The sequence below is a fragment of the Equus quagga genome, chromosome 2, assembly GCF_021613505.1.
Source record: "Equus quagga isolate Etosha38 chromosome 2, UCLA_HA_Equagga_1.0, whole genome shotgun sequence".
In the NCBI taxonomy this organism is placed as follows: domain Eukaryota; kingdom Metazoa; phylum Chordata; class Mammalia; order Perissodactyla; family Equidae; genus Equus; species Equus quagga.
This window is the reverse complement of record NC_060268.1, coordinates 117,120,109-117,137,500: the sequence shown is the minus strand read 5'-3', so window position 1 is coordinate 117,137,500 and position 17,392 is coordinate 117,120,109. Positions and strand designations below refer to the sequence as shown.

At 43.8% G+C, this 17,392-nt stretch overlaps 1 protein-coding gene across 1 annotated transcript; it reads left to right on the top strand.

Moving 5' to 3' along the window:
• Window positions 1-1,320: 1,320 nt before the first annotated feature.
• CCSAP (centriole, cilia and spindle associated protein) lies at window positions 1,321-13,963 on the top strand. The gene is made up of 3 exons (XM_046655249.1): window positions 1,321-1,771; window positions 9,770-10,038; window positions 11,363-13,963. Exons 1-3 carry the CDS (start codon window positions 1,402-1,404, stop codon window positions 11,537-11,539), a joined length of 816 nt encoding a protein of 271 aa, XP_046511205.1. The 5' UTR covers window positions 1,321-1,401; the 3' UTR covers window positions 11,540-13,963.
• Window positions 13,964-17,392: the final 3,429 nt, after the last annotated feature.

Below are 17,392 nucleotides of genomic sequence, written 5' to 3'. Positions count from 1 at the left end.
CTATGAAAGCTGGAACAGGGTAACTCACTCATGGCCCAGGCCTGCTTTTCAGCTGCTGTTTCGATTTTCAGTAACTTCTTTTCTTTCACATCTTTTTGTAACGCATGTATCAAGTCTCCTTTTAAAAGGGGGAAGAATCTGTATGCGGCCACTTTTGAAACTGTAACGACAACCAGGGTAACATTGTATACTTTCGCACAATACAACTGACTATCAAGGTTTTAGGTGCACTCTGAGAGGGTGGGTTGGCGGATTTAATCAAGTTTAAAAAATATTTGGGGTGTGGACAAGAAAGGAACTGTACTAAAAAGGAAAAAGGGGTTAAAGCCAGAGTAACGGCTGTTGTGAACGGAGAGAGGAAAGCAGCAAGAGCCAACGTGTGGACTTGGGGTTGTTTCCAGCAAACAAGACCAGCTCAAGGGTGTTGGGAAGGGATCAGACTGTGCCTGGCGTGGGGGGCTGCCTAGTTCACCGGACTGGGGAGCGACTCCAGACCCTAAGTGACGCCGCTTGCAGTGCCGGGTGCCGCGGACAGCGCCCACTGGGACGGCGCCTCGCACGGACGGGCGGGCCCGGGACCTGGGCCTGGGGCCCCGGCCTGGCCGACTCCCCCGCCTCCCCGCACCTTGCGGTCTCACGGAAGCGGCCGCCCCCGAAGCGGGGCGGAGGGCCGGGGGCCGGCAGCGCGCGGGGAGGCGTCTGCTCCCGGGACTGAGGCGGCGCCTTCGCGTGCCGGCTGCCGCAGGAACGCAGGCCGCCGCGCCATCGGCGACATCTTGCTCGGGAGGAAAGCGCGGGCGGGCGCCGAGCTGCTGCGCCAGGCGCGGGGACGGGCGGGCGCCGCGGGGCTGGGGCGCAGGCAGGCCGGCGCGGCGGGAAGCAGGTAAGCCGGGCCGCCCTCCTGCGCACACGCCTCGCTCGGCAAGGCGCTCCGGCGACCCGAGGCCACCCGCTCGCGCGCCCCGCGCCTCCTCCCCGCGCTCCTCTCTCCGCCCGTCCCCGCCTCCCGCAGCTCGGGCTCGGACCTCCGGACCGCTCTCTGGGGGCGCCCTCCCGCCCGCGCAGCCAGGCCGCCCCGCCCTCCCCCGGAGCCGCGCGCCCGGACCCCGCCCCACTTCTCAGGACCGCGTCGCAGGGGGAGCCGCCTCCGGGCGGGCCTGCCCGGGACCCCGCCCCTCCCCTGGGCCTGGCCGCCCGCGCCCGCGCCCGCCGCCCCCTCGTCCCCGCCCGCGCCCGCCCCGTCCGGGCGGGGCTCCGGGTTTAAACGTCGCGGCGGGTCGGGCAGGCAGAGGGGACGGGCGGGGAGGGGCGGGGCGGGCTTCTGTGTCGTGTCCCGGTTCCGTAGGCGGCGGCGGCGGCGGCGGCGCGGAGCGGAGGGCGCTCGGGCCGGCGGGCGGCACCATGTCCCCGGGGAGCGGGGTGAAGAGCGAGTACATGAAGCGCTACCGGGAGCCGCGCTGGGACGAGTACGGGCCGTGCTACCGCGAGCTGCTGCACTACCGCCTGGGCCGCCGGCTGCTCGAGCAGGCGCACGCGCCCTGGCTCTGGGACGACTGGGGCCCGGCCGGCGCCTCGGACGACTCGGCGTCGTCGGCGTCGTCGGGCGCCGGGGGCCCCTCGCCCCAATGCACCCCGGCCTCGCCGCCCCTGCCCGCCGAGCCCACGGCGCAGGAGGGTCCCGATCCGGCGGCGCGCGGGGCCCCGGAGGAGCAGGGCGCGGAGGCCGCGGAGGCCGCGGATGCGGAGGCCGCCGAGGCCACGGCTCTGCCAGGTACCGGGCCCGGGAGGGGGTCTGCTCGGAGGACTGGACTTACTCTTGGCGTCTTTTTCTCCTAGCGCTCCGGACAAGCGCTTCCCTTTTTTTTCGTAGACCGAGAATACGCCTCCCTCGACCACGTAAGGAAGGTGTCAGCCCCGCCTCTGCCCTCCTCCCCTTTATTTCCATCATTAGGTGGCTCTGGGTTAAGCCAGCTGTGAACTTAATTGAAGTGTCGCTGATGAAGTCCTGGTCTTTACCCGAGGGCAGTGGTGGCCTTAGTGAGTCACTGAACCCCCGTCTATTTATTTCTAAGCACCCATTTTTTATGAGAGGAACCCAGCTTTCATGAGATTCTTGGTCAATGGTGACACTAAGAGGTTACGAACCACTGAGCTAAGCTTTCTGTCTCGTGAATGGGGCCCTTGTTTTCTGTATCAATTCTCTGACCTCGCTGCGCTCTCTCTAAAGAATATTTTGCATTTGTTTACGCAGGCTGTTGTCTAATTCCTGGCTGCTGGGGGAATATTCCTTGTAAATGCTAGGTCCTTGCCGTTTCTGCCCACCCACTCATCGAAAAGCGCCCATTCTCAGGCTGTCGCTGTCTGCAGGAGGAGCAGAAAATGCTGGAAAATGGCTCTCGGGTGCTGTGCGTCTGCTGTTTTGGCCATGGCCTTACACTTTCTTTCCTGCCCAGAGGGTGCGGAGCTGGGGACTCTCAGCAGGAGGGGCCGAGGGGATGGTGCTCGCGCTGAAGGCCAAGCTGAATGCCTCGGTACAGCCTTCAGGAGCCCACGGTTCCTTCTGTGATTCTCTAACGTTGGCCCGACACCACCACGAGGTCACTTGATTTTAAAGAAGAGCTAGTGAGAAAAATAACTAAAATTTATTGAGAGCTTATTATACATCCAGTCACTGATCTTAGAATCCGTATTTTCTTATTCAATGTTTAAAACAATTCTAAGAGGTAGGGTCATCATTTTTATCTTAATTTTACAAAGAAATGGAAGCTCAGGATAAATGATCAGCGGCTTTATTTTTGTTTCTAGCATTGTACGCAGTGATCAACCAAACTCCCCTCAGATGTCACCCTGCCTCTCGGTGAGAGGCTGAAGAGAGGAAACGTAGTCTATGAGCCAGGCTGTTTTGCCCTTGTTCTACTGTCTGCAGCTATTCTCAGGTCCTTATCTGTGGCAGAGCTGCCTCTCCATCCTCATGTTACTTGTGAATTCCCACAGATTCCTGAATATCTAGAAGCTGGATTCCTAGCTTCAGTGATCATTGCTAGAAATGTGACTAACAGAAGGTAGGGAACTTGTCTTCCAGTTTGTTCCTGTGGGCAGTGAGCTACCAGCCAAATTAGGAGATGCGCTTTATCAGACTGAATGGGCTTTTCTTCTCCGGGCTCTTCCCCTTCATTGTTTGTGAAAGAGTTGTCAGTTATTTCCATGCATATGTATATCAGTGCAGTTTTTAGACAGCATTGTAGTATGGATGGTGCCTGTGTTTGCCCGACTTCATGATTATTTTGGTTTCCTTAGAGATGCTGAGTCCGCTCAGTGGCTAAAGTAGTTATTTCTTCTCTGCTACTATTTCTGGTTTAGGCATCAGGGAGAAGAAAGGATGTTTCTGCTTTCAGGACTCCCAGTCACAGAATCTTTTGCTTTGTTCCTGCCTGTCACAGCCCCTGTTGGTTCTTGTGTCGGGCAGGATTGAAAATCCCTGTTTTCAAATGGACGGTTTCATATACTAGAATCACGAGCACTCTTTTGAATTTCTCTAGAACATTTCTTCCTTGTTTTTACTGAAGCCATATACACACATAGAATCATACAGGTCTGTATTGCATGGTACAGAAGTACGGCAGCTCCCCTGCCACACTCGCACACCAGCTCCCTACCCCTTAAGTGACCACTTCCCATTCCTCTGGTGTTTCCTCTGGTGTTTATTTCCCTTTCTCAAAGTAACATGGCTTTTATTGACGCTTGATTTTCTTCAGTTTTTAGCATTATCTATTGGCTTTAGTTCTTTCTACCACTCTCCTAACCCATACACATGGCTCGTCCCCACACCCTCTCAATACAGTCATCACAGATTTGTTAGATTCACAATTAGTATCTACAATATTGTGCCTTTGGAAAATGTTGCTCACAGCTGTCCTATATTGTTTGCCATGATTCCCTTTTCCTTCTTTCACAATACAACCAACACATCAGGTTCACTGTTACTCTTGACATCTTCAGACAGCCCTCCCAGGCCTCTGACCCACTTTTACCTGGCCTGGTTACTGCTCTTGTGGCCTGCTGCCTGGTTGCACTGGTTGCATCTTGGGAGGGCCCTTCCACCACCCCAGGGACTCCTTGGGGCTCTCATGTCATCTTCTTCCTTGGTTTACGCCCTCTTGCTGGAGCTTATCTTCTAGTAGCTTTCTGAGAAAGGGTGTTTGAGAGGTTAATTTTCTGAGACCTCGCATGTCAAAAGATGGCTTTATTCTGCCTTTACAATTCAGTGAGTTTGTGGCTGGGCCTGGACTTCTAGGTTGGAAGTAACTAATTGTCTCTAAAACATCTGGAGGCATTGCTGTATTGTGCTGTACTTGTGATGTTGCTGTTACAGTTCCGTGTCATTCTGACTCTTGATCCTTTGTACCTAACAAGTTCCCTGCCTAGGAAGCTTTTAGGGTCCTCTCTTTGTCCTTTAGGTTCTGAAGTTTCTCATTGATCCAGGTCTGTTTTCCTCCGGTGTGTTTGGTGGGTCCTTGCAGTCGAACTCATGTTTTGTAATTCTGGGACGTTTCCTTGAATTGTTTTCTCATTTCTATTTTTTTCCCCCATTCCTTTCTTTCTAAACTCCTTAGTTGGATGTTAGACATCATGAATTTATCCTCTAATTTTGTGACCCTGCCCTTCCCCCATTCCCATTATTTTTTTTCTTCTATTTTTCTGGGGGATATTCTCAATCTTATCTTCCAGCTCTTCTCTTACATCTTTCATTTGTGGGATCCTATTTATTCTTTAATTTTAGAGCTCTTGAATTGTTTTCTGAGCCAGCATTCCTTCTCCCTCGCTTTCTTTCTTCCTTCCTTCCTTGCTTTCCTCCTTCCCTTGCTCTTTTTATTCCTTTATTAAAAATCGTATTCTATTCCTGATCCATGCATATAGTATCTTATCTTGCTGAGATTCTTGCTATGAAAGTTTTTTGTGCATTTTCTTCTTGTATGTTTCTTTAGCATAGTCTTTCCCCCCACCCCCTTCCTTTTGGTTCTTTTTGTTTGTAATCCTGTATTTCATGTTAGCGACTTTTCTCAAATATCTAATGATCCTCAGCTTCTCATTCTTAAGAGATGGGTACTGAAAAGCTGTTTGGACGTTCCCTGTGGCAGTGGGGTGGGAGTGCTTGTTCACTGTGGGACTCCTTCCCTCCAGAGCCAGCATGCTTTGAGGGGTGGTGTAGACTGTCTCCAATTCCTTTCTTCAGAGTCATATTTCTTTTTAAATTAAATTTTATTATTTTTTTAAGCAAAGGTATATATATGCATAATTTAAAAAAATGTGCTTAACATGAAAAAAGTAATTCTGACCATGTCCCACCCATGCCCCTTGCTCTGTAGGGTGCTCCTTCCAACTCTTTTTAGCTTTCCTTTCAGCATTGGGCCCCCTCTTCTCTGTTAGACTTATCTGTTGGCTCTGTTAGTTTAAACATTACATATTGACTTCCATTATGGGAGATGAAGATTTAGCTCAAGATCTTACCTCTGCCTTCCCCCTGCCCAGACATACTCCAGCACCCATTTTGTCCCAGTGTTAACTGTATGACTATTTTGCTCAGCCACTATTCTGTGTTTGAATTATCCTGGCTATGTAAATATTTGCAGGTGAGCCATGTAGTAAATTCTCATTATATTTTCTTTATCATTTGTTTTTGCTGAAGTTAATCATTGCTTCATTTTTTTATACTCCCATCACTAATTCAGCCTGAAATAGTCTGGTACTACTGTAAAACTTGTCACATGCTTGACACGTTAGATGTTCTATTCATTTAATGTTTTTCCTTGGAGATACTTTTTTGGGAATTTTGATTCTCCTGTTCCAATTTAGACCTTATGCTGTCCAGATCTGACGCCGCTGCCAGACTGGGGCTTCTCTCCACTGTTTGCTGAGTAGTATTCCCGTCACTTACCTCCTTCATCTGACCCCTGTCTTATAAATCTCAGGTCTTCCTTTGCGTGGCTTATCCCTTCCTTTTGGTGGAGCACATCCTCTGTGAATCCTGAGAAATGTTGCATGGGAAGTAAAAATTTTGTGAACTTGCAAGTCTGAAAATGCCATTATTATATCCAAAGACTGGACTGATATGTTGGCAAGGTAGAGAATTCTAGATTAGAAATTTCAGTGTTTGAAGATATTATTATATTGAATTTGAGATTTTGGTCTTGCTGTTAGAAGTACTATGCCATTCTAACACCCATCTTGTGTATGTGACCTGTTTGTTGTTTTGGAAGTTTTTAGGAGACTGTCTTTATCCTAGGTGTTTTAAAAGTCTGTGTGCATCTTTTTTCATTCATTGGGCTGAAAACTTGGCGGGCCTTTTCAATCTGGGTGGGCGTTTTCTTTCAGTTCAGGGATATCTTCTAGTACTACTAGCTGTTTAAAATAATTTGCTCTATTCATTTCTTCTTTCTACAATTATTTTTAACTGGATGGATAAAACTTCTAACATTTTTATATAAAAACGTTTGGATGTTGGGATTTTTGGGTTCTATTTTGTGGGAGAACTCTTCAATTTTACCTTCAAAACTTTCTATTGACATTTTTAATTCTACCATCCTAGTTTTAAATTTTGAAGAGATTACCTTTTTTTGTCCCAAGTGTTCTTTTAAAAAAAAAAAACTCCTTTTTTGAATAGCATGCTGTTCTTGGATTTCTTTTCACTCCCTGCAGAAAGCCATAAATATCCTTTGAGAGCTCTCTTATATCCCGGCCTAGTTTTTTTCTGTGTATTTTGGTCACTTATTAGAGGATGCACTCAAATGTCTGCTCTGAGCCTGTGTGCTCATATGTAAGTGAGGCTTGCTTTTACTGTGCTTGGTGCCCCAAGTCCATACCCCCTCTGGCTCTTCCTCTCCAGAGAGTAATCCATGTGCCTTCTGCGGTCAGAGAGGGGCGGTCGCCTGGATATGGACTAGAGGAAAGACTATGCAAGAAGTATGTATTGCTGCATAACAGAATTACACTGAAAACTAGTGGCTTACACCTCTGGTACTCATTTATTTTTGCACATGGTTTCTGTGGTTGGAATTTGGCCCAGGTGCAGGTTCTGCCTTGCCTCTGCTCTATCTATGGCCTCTGCTGGAAGGCTCCAGGGCTGGAGCCTGCTCTGCTAGGACATTCACATATGATATCCTGGTGTGCCTGGCCCTCCCTCTAACATGCTGGCTGGTCTCCCTGAGAGAGATGTGGGCAGATGCTGTATTACCCTTTACAACTTATCGCTGGGAGACACGAAGCACCTCTTTCACCCCATCCCACACTTACAAAAGTCTGCCCAGGGTCAAAGGGGAGAAGCATGGACCCCAGTGCTCAACAGAGTTCCATTCATATTACATTGTCAGGAGAGCATGTGGGCTGGGCACTGATTGATGCCGGACCTTTGGAAAGGGCAGCCCACTGCACTAGCCTTTTGGGGAATCTGGTGCCTCCAATTCTAGTTCTTTCTGGGGTTCAGCTTGTGTCCTGTGGGCCTTTCTCCTTCAGGGAGTGAGGATTCGCCTTACTCAGTTCTGTGAGGTCACTTCTACCTCTTCATTTCTTTCCATCTTCCAAAATTTTATTGACCCCTTTGACTGATGTCATCACCTCCCTTGCTGTTTGTACTGTGGGTTTCTACCTTTTTTCCTTCACTTTAGTGGGGTTTTGGGAGAAAGGGGCTACACGTACCTGTCGTCAGTGCACGTTTAACCTCAATTCCTGCATTTGCTCTATTTTTACTTAGTTTACTTTTCACCACTTTTTCTCATTCTTAATCAATCTTGCCAGAGGTTTGTGAATTCTGTTAGTGTTTTTCCAGGCTAACTCTTGGTTTTCTTTATGATATGTTTTCATTAATTCATGATCTTCTTTTCCTTACTCTAATTTTCTTTGAGCTTATTTTTCTAACTTTTTAAGATGGACGCTTATCATTGATTTTTTCCCTTGCCTTTTTTGATATATACCTGTCATTTCAAATGATTTATATTCCCTCTCCTCTCCATGCTCTCTATGCCTCTGAACAAGTCACTCTGTCCTCCTGGATTCTCTTTCCCATTCTCCTCCTGGCTACCTTCAGCTTGTCCTTTAAATTACATCGTTATTACCTTCTCTAGGCAGGCTTCCCTGGAAGCTCTGGTTAGACATACATGGGATGAGAGAGGGAGAGAAGGAAGGGAAATGAATCAGGGCAGTTGGTTAGGGTGATTTTCCTCCCTTTCTCAGTATTGTAACTACACAAGCCTTGCCTCGTTTCCCTTTGTCTTGGCCCTCATGGGCTCCTTTCTGCCTCCTCCTAGATCCAGGGGAGAGAAGAGGACGAGGTGTGGACACATCACTCAGAGAAATGTTTGAGCAATTAATGGATTTAGGTTCTCATTATAAAATGGAAGGTTGTCATCCCACGTCGTCCTAAACAGCTCCAGTGCTGGCTTCAAAGTTACCGTGCATGGTGGTGCAGAGCATTAAACACAGGGTTGGGTGTGGATTGTCTGTTCCTTAAAATGTTTAGTAGTGAATGAAACAATTTGGTAGAGTCAAGGTCATTGCTGAAGACAGGACTGACAAATGGTCTATCAAGTCTTCTCGCGCACATGTGCCACTGTGTCTGGACTGCCTGTGCAGGGGCTCACTCGACTCTAAAGGGGACCTGGACACAGGCAAAAAAGAAGCACAGTTGGAAGTAGTCAGGGACAAGAGCCAGTCCTAAAGAGGTGACAAGGTTTTGGAAGAGCAATCTAGAAAATCATCACCTAGAGCCAAATTGTGAATCTTCTGAAGCGAGGGGTGTCCTTAAGGCCTAACAATGGGGGTGAGTGTAATGGGGCTCTCGATGCATCAGGGGCTTTTATTCAAATGGAAGTTTAGGCTGAAATGAAACATGGGCTCACACACGATTCAAGCAAAATAGTATAACTTTTACAAAAAATAAAGGGGGTATACAAAATAACGAATGGCAAAATCATAAAAGGTATTTAGGGGAAACAGTTATGTTTGGGAGGTATCCTTAAGCTGCTGTTCACTTCAGGTCGGCAGCCCCATTCCCCGTTTCCCCAGCTCTGCTGATGGGATTTGGGACGTGTGGACCGTGGGCCCTGGTTCAGGTAGTCATTTCTGTTGTGAGTGTTGGGGAAGCTCTCCTAACACAGGAGCCCCCATCTCCAGCTCTTCCTACAGGAATGCACAGCTGTGCACCCAGGTGAGTAACTATGGAAACCACTCCCTATTATGACTGAGGGCCTGCAAATTAAGGTTGCCTGCTCTTTCCAGGAGCAGGTCACAGCCATAGGGAGCATTTCCTATAATCAGGAGCATCAAAAAGAAATGGAACCCTGGAACTCGAGTGAGTAACTTAAACACGGACCTTTTGCAGCTGCTGCTGATTACCACAAACCCAGATCTCTCCCTGAAGCAAGGCATTAAGATGAGCGGACTTATCTTGGGGATTGTGGAGAGAGCCATTAGGCCATGGTGCCTTCGTAATTTTAATATTTAATTGAGATGCTTAATCTCAGAATATGAGTGACAGTCGTTGCTTTTGAACAGGCTTGTTTTAATCTTGGTGTATTTGTTGATTTAAAAATGGGATAGACTGAAAATTATTATACTAACTTGTTTCTGTATTTTTGCTTTAAGTGAAACTTGTGAATTGAACTATAAGTGAAAATGGTACTGACATTATGGATTTTTCTATCCAAATATTTAAAGTAATTATATGTAAACCTGATTTTAAAGCATTTTCATCTTGTTTTATCTCTTTTTTAAAAAGCACTGCCAGTGAAAGATGTAAAAGAAAAACCTGAACAACAGATCGGAACAAAAGAGACTGACAAAGTACCCGACAGTATCGGACCTCGACAAAACCAAAGTGCCTTATTTGCTAGAGGAAATAGGAAAGCAGTCAAAAGTCCTCAAAGATCCTCAAGTAAAATAAAAGAAAATAAACATCCATTTGCTCTTTATGGGTGGGGAGAAAAACAGACAGATACAGGAAGCCAAAAAACACACAATGTCTGTGCTTCTGCCCCAGTGCATGAGGTGGGTTCGTATGCAACCTGTTCTCTGCTGTCCCTGGTAGGGTGGGATTGGGCTGCGTTCCTGTCACTGGGTATCATATCCTGTGTCACTGGGAAACTTTGGGGTTGTGGTAGATCTTGGGGGATGGTTGGTGGACCAAGGGAAGCCCAGAACTGGGCATCTGGTTAGCAAACTGGAGGATTCTGGATGTTGGCTGCCTGGAGATCAAGGGGTTTTGCTGGGAGTTAGCTGGTACATACATGGAAGGGTTTACCAACAGAGAGCCAGGTGAAGGAATAGATGGAGTCAGGGTTCTCGAGTTCCTTGGGGGCCAGGAGGTGCACAGGAGGGGCACAACCAGGGCTGGCAGCTGCCCATCTAGATTTGCTGTGGGCCTCTTGAGAGGTTTCCAGTTCCTTTGGCTTTGATAACTGGTGTTTCCTTGACTCCTTTGTTATTGGTTGGTCATTAGACTGCTTCTCCTGTAGTTCTTGATATCTACCATGGACTTCCTTTTGCTCTCCGGATTAAATTCAAATGAATATGTTTTCCCCTGCTCATCCATAGTGGTGGCTTTTACTCCCAGGAGTTTCAGTTGTCCCCTGAGTTAGCCCTGGCTGGTCCCTGTGCAAAGTCCTGAGAACATGTCAGACAGGAGGGTCCTCATGTAGAGCCAAAAAACAATTATGTATGTTAGCGCTAATACTATTACTATAGCCTGAAGCAAAGAGGGAATGAAAAGAAGGAGAAAGTGCAAACTGGTTGAATTCTGGTTAAATACCATAATCAAATTTTTACTGAACAAACTTCTGAACCCTAGCAGATGGTGTTATTTGGAGTGATATTTGAGACAACAAAGCTGTAGTTTAACAAAAGACCTCTGGCAACGCCATGGGATTAAGTTTAACAGGGTTCATCTGTGGTGTGAAACGTCTAGGTAGTAAAATCCCTTGAGATTGTTCTTTTAGTAATTTGCTGTAAAACATTTAAAGTCCTTTAATGGAATACTTATCCATGCTTTAATACTAAGCAGATCCAGTAATTTTCCACAGCCAATTTCTAGAGGCACATGCAAATTAGTCGCTTAACATTTATAGCTGAAATTTAGTCCGTGGACATTTTCTGTTGCTTTGTTTCTTTATCACTGATGGTGGTAAACCACAGAATCCAGGGGGAATGGCTTTTCTAGAGAAGCTTTTATACACAGAAGAACTGAATATTATGAGGTTGGGCCTGCTTCTGCCTTGCTGCAGGTGACCCGGAAGTAGTAGCCACATTGCAAATATTCTTGAAAATTAGAACAAAAGCCACTTAAGTTATACTTTTATTTTTGAACTCTCCTTAGATTCACGAATCAGCATTACGAGCCAAGAACAGAAGACAGGTGGAAAAAAGGAAACTGGTTGCTCAAAGGCAGCGTGCTCACTCTGTGGATGTGGAGAAGAACAGAAAGATAAAGGCTTCTTCCTCAGAGAATCCATGGATGACAGAATATATGAGATGCTATTCGGCAAGAGCCTAAAGGAAGAAACGGTTGCTTGGACAGCCTCTCTTAAAAAGTGTAAATGAAAGAAAGAAAAAACAGAACAAAAACTATCAAAAGAAATCGGATGCAGGTTTAAGAAACAAACTGATTATGCAAGGTTTTTCCTAGGGAATTTCTAAAAGATTGTTCTATTTTGATGAATCTTGGTCACCTACCTCAGCAGTAGGGCGACAGCTGAAGCCATAGACATTTGGTTATTTATGAAGATAATTCCCTAAATCTTTGATATTCTTATAAGGGTTTTGTTTTAAAGCATCTTAATCTTTTAAGATACTGACACCAAATGCCTTTAAGTGGCTATAGATGCTTAATATTCAGTCTTCTTTTCATAAGTTTAGGTGGAGCCAATTTTCATCCTGTTCTGAATAACTTTTCAGATTCCATAGTGAGGAAGAGCATTCCAACTTGCAGCAGCAGGCTCATTTTCTGTATGTGGTTTTCTTTGTGAAAGAATATCAAGTCAAAAGTGAGTTTCGACGTTAATCTTGATTCCGTGTATAGTGACACTAGACCTTTGGTAGTTCCTGAAAGATTAAACTTACTGTGTTTTGGTTCAGCACCACTTCATGTAGACTAACATTTAAGAATTATCTGGGCTGGGTGAGGGTCATCTTGTTAAATGACCATCTGGGCACTTAAGAGTTTAATAGTTGAAATGCATTCCGATAAATGAAGTGCCAGTGCAGTGTGTTTAGAGTAGTACTGAAGTTTCTTTTGAGTCAAAGACTCACTTTTTTTATTGTGAGGTATTTTTTAGAACACATGGGGTATCAGTCACTGGCTGAAGTCTGGACTTTTGGTGCATACCCACTGTGGACTTTTGCCTCTTCTATAGTAGTTGGCAATGACATTTAGAACTTAAAATCTGAAATTCCATTTAATAAAATTGAGATTGTCTTGCTTACTGTGGATGGGGGACAAATATTAAGATACCCATTAGAGATGTGGCCTACCCTTAATTTCTCTACTTTTTCCTTTACAGAACTAAGAACAAAGCCTTGATGATGTACATTATTCAGACTTTTGGTTGAAATACATTATTCCTAGATTCCCAGCCAGTAGCTCTTATATAGAATTTAATGAGAGAGAATGGTGGTGTGTGTATAGGCACAAATGTAATTATGTAAATGAAGTGCTCATTCTATTTAGTGCATTTGCTTTTGGGGTAGAAAAATGGTTTAAGCATCACTGGTTTCCATCCAGCAGAGAAAGGAATATCCAGGAAGATGAGTGCTAAGTTCTCTGTAAGAGAGAAGGTGGTACTTTGCTGATTCCAACCTAGCCCTGGAGATACGTGAGTGAAAATTTGGTCTTTGATGTGAGGTTTCCTTGATATTTTTACTCTGGGTCTTTGAAGTATTATGGTAAATTTTTAGAACACAAATATGTTTTATTCCAAATAAAATCTTTACACAGTGTCATCTTAAAACTGTATTAAGCTTTGAAAACATCCTGAAGAACCATGAGCTTTCTCTGTTTTTTAAAAAAAGACTTTTTAAATATTTTGCATCATTTTGAGGTGAATTGTCTTACATAGAGAGCTCTCCTAACCATTCAGATGTATATTTAATAAGAGGCAGTTCTATGTGTTGTCCAAAACAACCTTGCTAGTAATTCTGGTGAATTTTGCTGTTATTAAAGTCCTTAAACATCGCAGGTACCTAAAGATCAAATTACTGTGGCATCGTGATTGTGTAGCTGATTGTGAAAACAATTCCTTTAGAGCCACTTCTTGCATGTTCAGTTTTAACCATCCAGCTCAAGCGATCGTGTTGCATCTGACAATCTTAGGGAAGATAGCCTTGGGGAGTAGCTTGGGCCCCAGACCAATGGACTGCCTTAGAAACCCGACCTCCTCTAGGCTTTGAAGGAGCCAGACTTTCTCTAGAAAACAGACTTGTATTTAATGTGCTTACTACGGAAAATTCCAGGTGGAGATAAAACCTAGAAGGCAATATTGACCAATTTTTCCCCTTTTTAAGTAGAGGACAAATGAACTGGGTTTTAAAGTACCCTTATGTGCATGAACGACGGGTGAATCAACAGGAAGTAAGCCCTCTTCTTATGTCCGCGTCATTAGTCAGCTAAGTTTTCTTTTCTTTTTTTCTCTTTAGGGATGAAAATTACCTTTTGAGCCTATGAAATTTTTTAAGTTGTAACAATTTGATGGTTTTACCTTTTCCTTCTCATTCTGGAAACTAATGTGGTTGTAATCATGTTCCTAATTCTTGGGACAACTTGCAGGACAGCAAGATAGTTTAAAATTACCTTTCACGTTGAAAAGTTTGAAACTGTTTGAGAATCCAGTGATATTTAAATATAGAATAAAATACTTACTATATAAGACTGTCTTTTTAAAATTTTGGTTTTAAGTTCTTAATTAAAACAATTTGTCATACACATGTTTTCTGTATTGCTTTTATTGAAAGCAGTAATAGAATATTGAATAACATCTAGCCCTCTGCTGGACCAAGGTGAAGGAGAAAAAAACAGGAATCTATTCTTTTTTTTTTTTGAAACCTAAAGACTGCTCTTAATTAGGAGGCATCAGAATACTTGGTACCTCTGGTTGTATGTATACTGCCCCACTGCCATAAAATCTCTCAGCACATAGATACATTTCTTAAGTTTACTAAAAGTATAATAGGGTATAGGTTATCTTAATTGCTCATAATGTGGCAGACATATTTATGGGACTTCATATGTAATAGCTTTGTCATTGTTTCATCAAATGTCAATTGCTAGTAATTTGAAAGGTGTGTGTGCTAGGTCACTCAAACTCAGCTAACTAAATTGCACGAAAGAAAGGTGGCTGTTGAGTTATTGGAAGTCAACTTCCGAAACAGAATTCTGCACAATTGGCAGGTTTAAAAAAAATCTTTAGTGTATTCCTTTCCTCCTCTAACTTGACAATGCTATACTGGGCATAAACTTTATAAATGGAATGTTATAGTACTTGATATTTAAAATGTTCAGAAGTGTTACTGGCAAAGAGGGAGAGAGGCAGAGCATATGTTAGAAGTAAAAACAACTTTTCTTGTTGGCTGCTTCAGTAAAAAATAGTTTAGTGGATAGTTTTACATTTCACTGGACTAGATGAAAACGGTGCTAATATTTATATAGCCTGAGTCTGTAGTTGGTTTGGTATCAGACTGCTAATGCCTGACTCATAAGGTCCTGTGATCAGTTAAATAATATTTAAAAAGTGATCCTAAAAATGTGACCTTGTCATTTCAAAATGTTTGCATCTGAAATGGATTTCTGTACAATAGGACACATGGGGAGTTATGTCGTGGAAGTGTATGCTTAATACCAAATTCTATTGAAGGGGCTATTGTCTAAATTTTTGGCCCAGATTTGGTCCCTTCGAGCCTGCTAGTATGAGATGGGAAAAAGTTGCTCCTTTAATACTTATTTCCATTTTGAAAGTCAGGACACCTGAATGAAGATATTAGAAGCCTCTTTTTAAATTTCTTTTATAATTAGCAAAATTGTATTTAAGAAGAGTCTTCCCATATTATAAGTTTATTTTGAGTATTGCATTCACTTTAATATACTGAAGGAACAAAGGCTGGGCACTTATAATCACAAAGCTCAGGCAATGGGACTTTTGGGTTGTATTTTCTAAAAGCTATGTATTGCTTTTAGCTTATATTTAATATTGCAGTTACTTGGAAAAATGTGAGTAAAGTTAATTAATATTACAGGCTGAAACTTCTGTTTTGTGGGAAACAATTCTGATTAGTACATCAATGGTTGAAGAAAACATATGATCACACTGACTCCTAAATGGATCTTTCATTAAATGTTTAACAAGATACATTAGGTACATTCAGCAAAAGATACTTTCTGTATATATACTTTCAGTTGAACTATAAAATTTTCCCAGTCATTTCCGTCACACCTTCCTATTGTTTTGAAAATTACAAAAGTAATAGTGCATGGTTAAAATAATTCAGAAAGAGGTATGAAAAGTGAAAGTTTCTTTCAATACCATCCCCTCACCAAAATTCTCCACCCCTCTTAGAGGATACCAGTGTTAAGTTTGTTGTGTAAACTTCCAGACCTTTTTTTCTAAGCACTTTTCTGTGGAGGTACATAGACACTTTTTTTTTTTTTTTCAAAAATATAGAATAACACTATACACATTCTATAACTTTTTTTCACTTAATATCTTAGGGAAGGTTCGAGTTCCAGATCAGATGGAGTTGACACACACCCTCCTTTTGTTCTCACTGAACACAACTATAAAACCTGGGTAGAACATATGGCCTGGCTATTGGAGGACTCAGAAGTAAACAGCAACACACAGAGTGGGGAGGAACACCAGAATTCTAAGTATAACTGAAGTGGTGAGTTTACCATTTTTTTATTCCTCTGGTATCTCCCGGCCTGAACACAACATGGCCCCACATGCAGAAGTGAGCAGTGGTACAGAGATCCTAGAGAAGCCTGGCTTGAGGAACAGGAAAGGAATGGCTGAAACAGAGAGAATGAGGGAAATGCCTTTTGTTTCCTCTCTTCATTTTTCATGCTGGAGCCCCCAGGTAATCCCCTGGCTGCCAATGGGAGCCTGCAGGAGCCAAGAGTCTGAGGGAGGAGGGCTTAATCTCCATTTGGTAGAGCTGAGGCACCAAGAGGGTGAGGCTGAGTCTGTGTGCTTTTTTCATCTCTGAAGGACAGGCCTCAGTTACAGAAATGGGCAGTTTCAGGCTGGTGGGCCAAACAAGGGAGCCCCAAGGAACCAGAAAGTACTGGTGAGACAGCAGAGAGGGAAGAGCTCAAGGAAGTAGTTCCACAAAGTTATTGATGAACTCTGGCTCACCCTTGACTTGTGCACCTCACTCACACTGTTCACCTGTGGAGCTGATCCTAATTAGCATACCAAACACTTGTGAGATCTGAGCTGACAGACCCCTCCTGGGATCTCAGCCTGACCGCAAGATGGTGTATACATAGGCCAGGTCCCAAAAGCACTGCAGAGGCTTTGAAAACTGAACTGACATTGGAACCAACACCCGGAGAACTCGTGGCCTGAGCCTGACCAGATCGATTATTAAAACAAAAATATCAACATTCTCCAGGGGATTTGCTTCATCTTATCATGTAATATTCACAATGTCTAGCATACAATCCCAAATTACTCAGCATATGAAGAATTATGAAAATAGCTCTGATGGAAAAAGACAATCAACAGATGCCATTATAGACTTTAAGGAAGCTATTATTAAAAACTTCAACTGAGCAATCACACACACTCTCAAAATAAGTATCAAAATAGAAATTGTCAGTAAAGAAATAGAAGGACCACATGAAAATATTAGAATTGAAAAATACCATAACTGAAATTAAAAAACCCTCACTGGATAGACTCAATAGCAGAATGGAGAGGAGGAAAGCTCTAGATCGGCACAAATCATCCAATCTAAACAACAGAGAAGAAGGAAAAAAGAGTTTCAGGGTCACATCATAGGAGTCACAGAATGATAAAAGAGTGTAGTGCTTTAAAAACACCTGCAGAAATGATGGCTAAAAACTTCCCAAATCAAGCTGAGTGAACCCCAAGGATAAACCCAAAGAGATCCTAGCCCGGATACATCATAAAATGTTGAAAACTAAAAGATATCTTGAAAGCAGCCAGAGAAAAATGAAAGATTGCCTATAGGGGAACAATTCAAGTGACAGTGAATTTTTTCATCAGAAATTGTGGAGGCCAGAAGGAAGCGGCATATTTGTTAAAGTGCTGAAAGAAAATAAATGTCAACTCAGAATTCTATAACCAGTGAAATATCCCTCAGGAATGAAGGTGAAATAAAGAACATTCTCAGA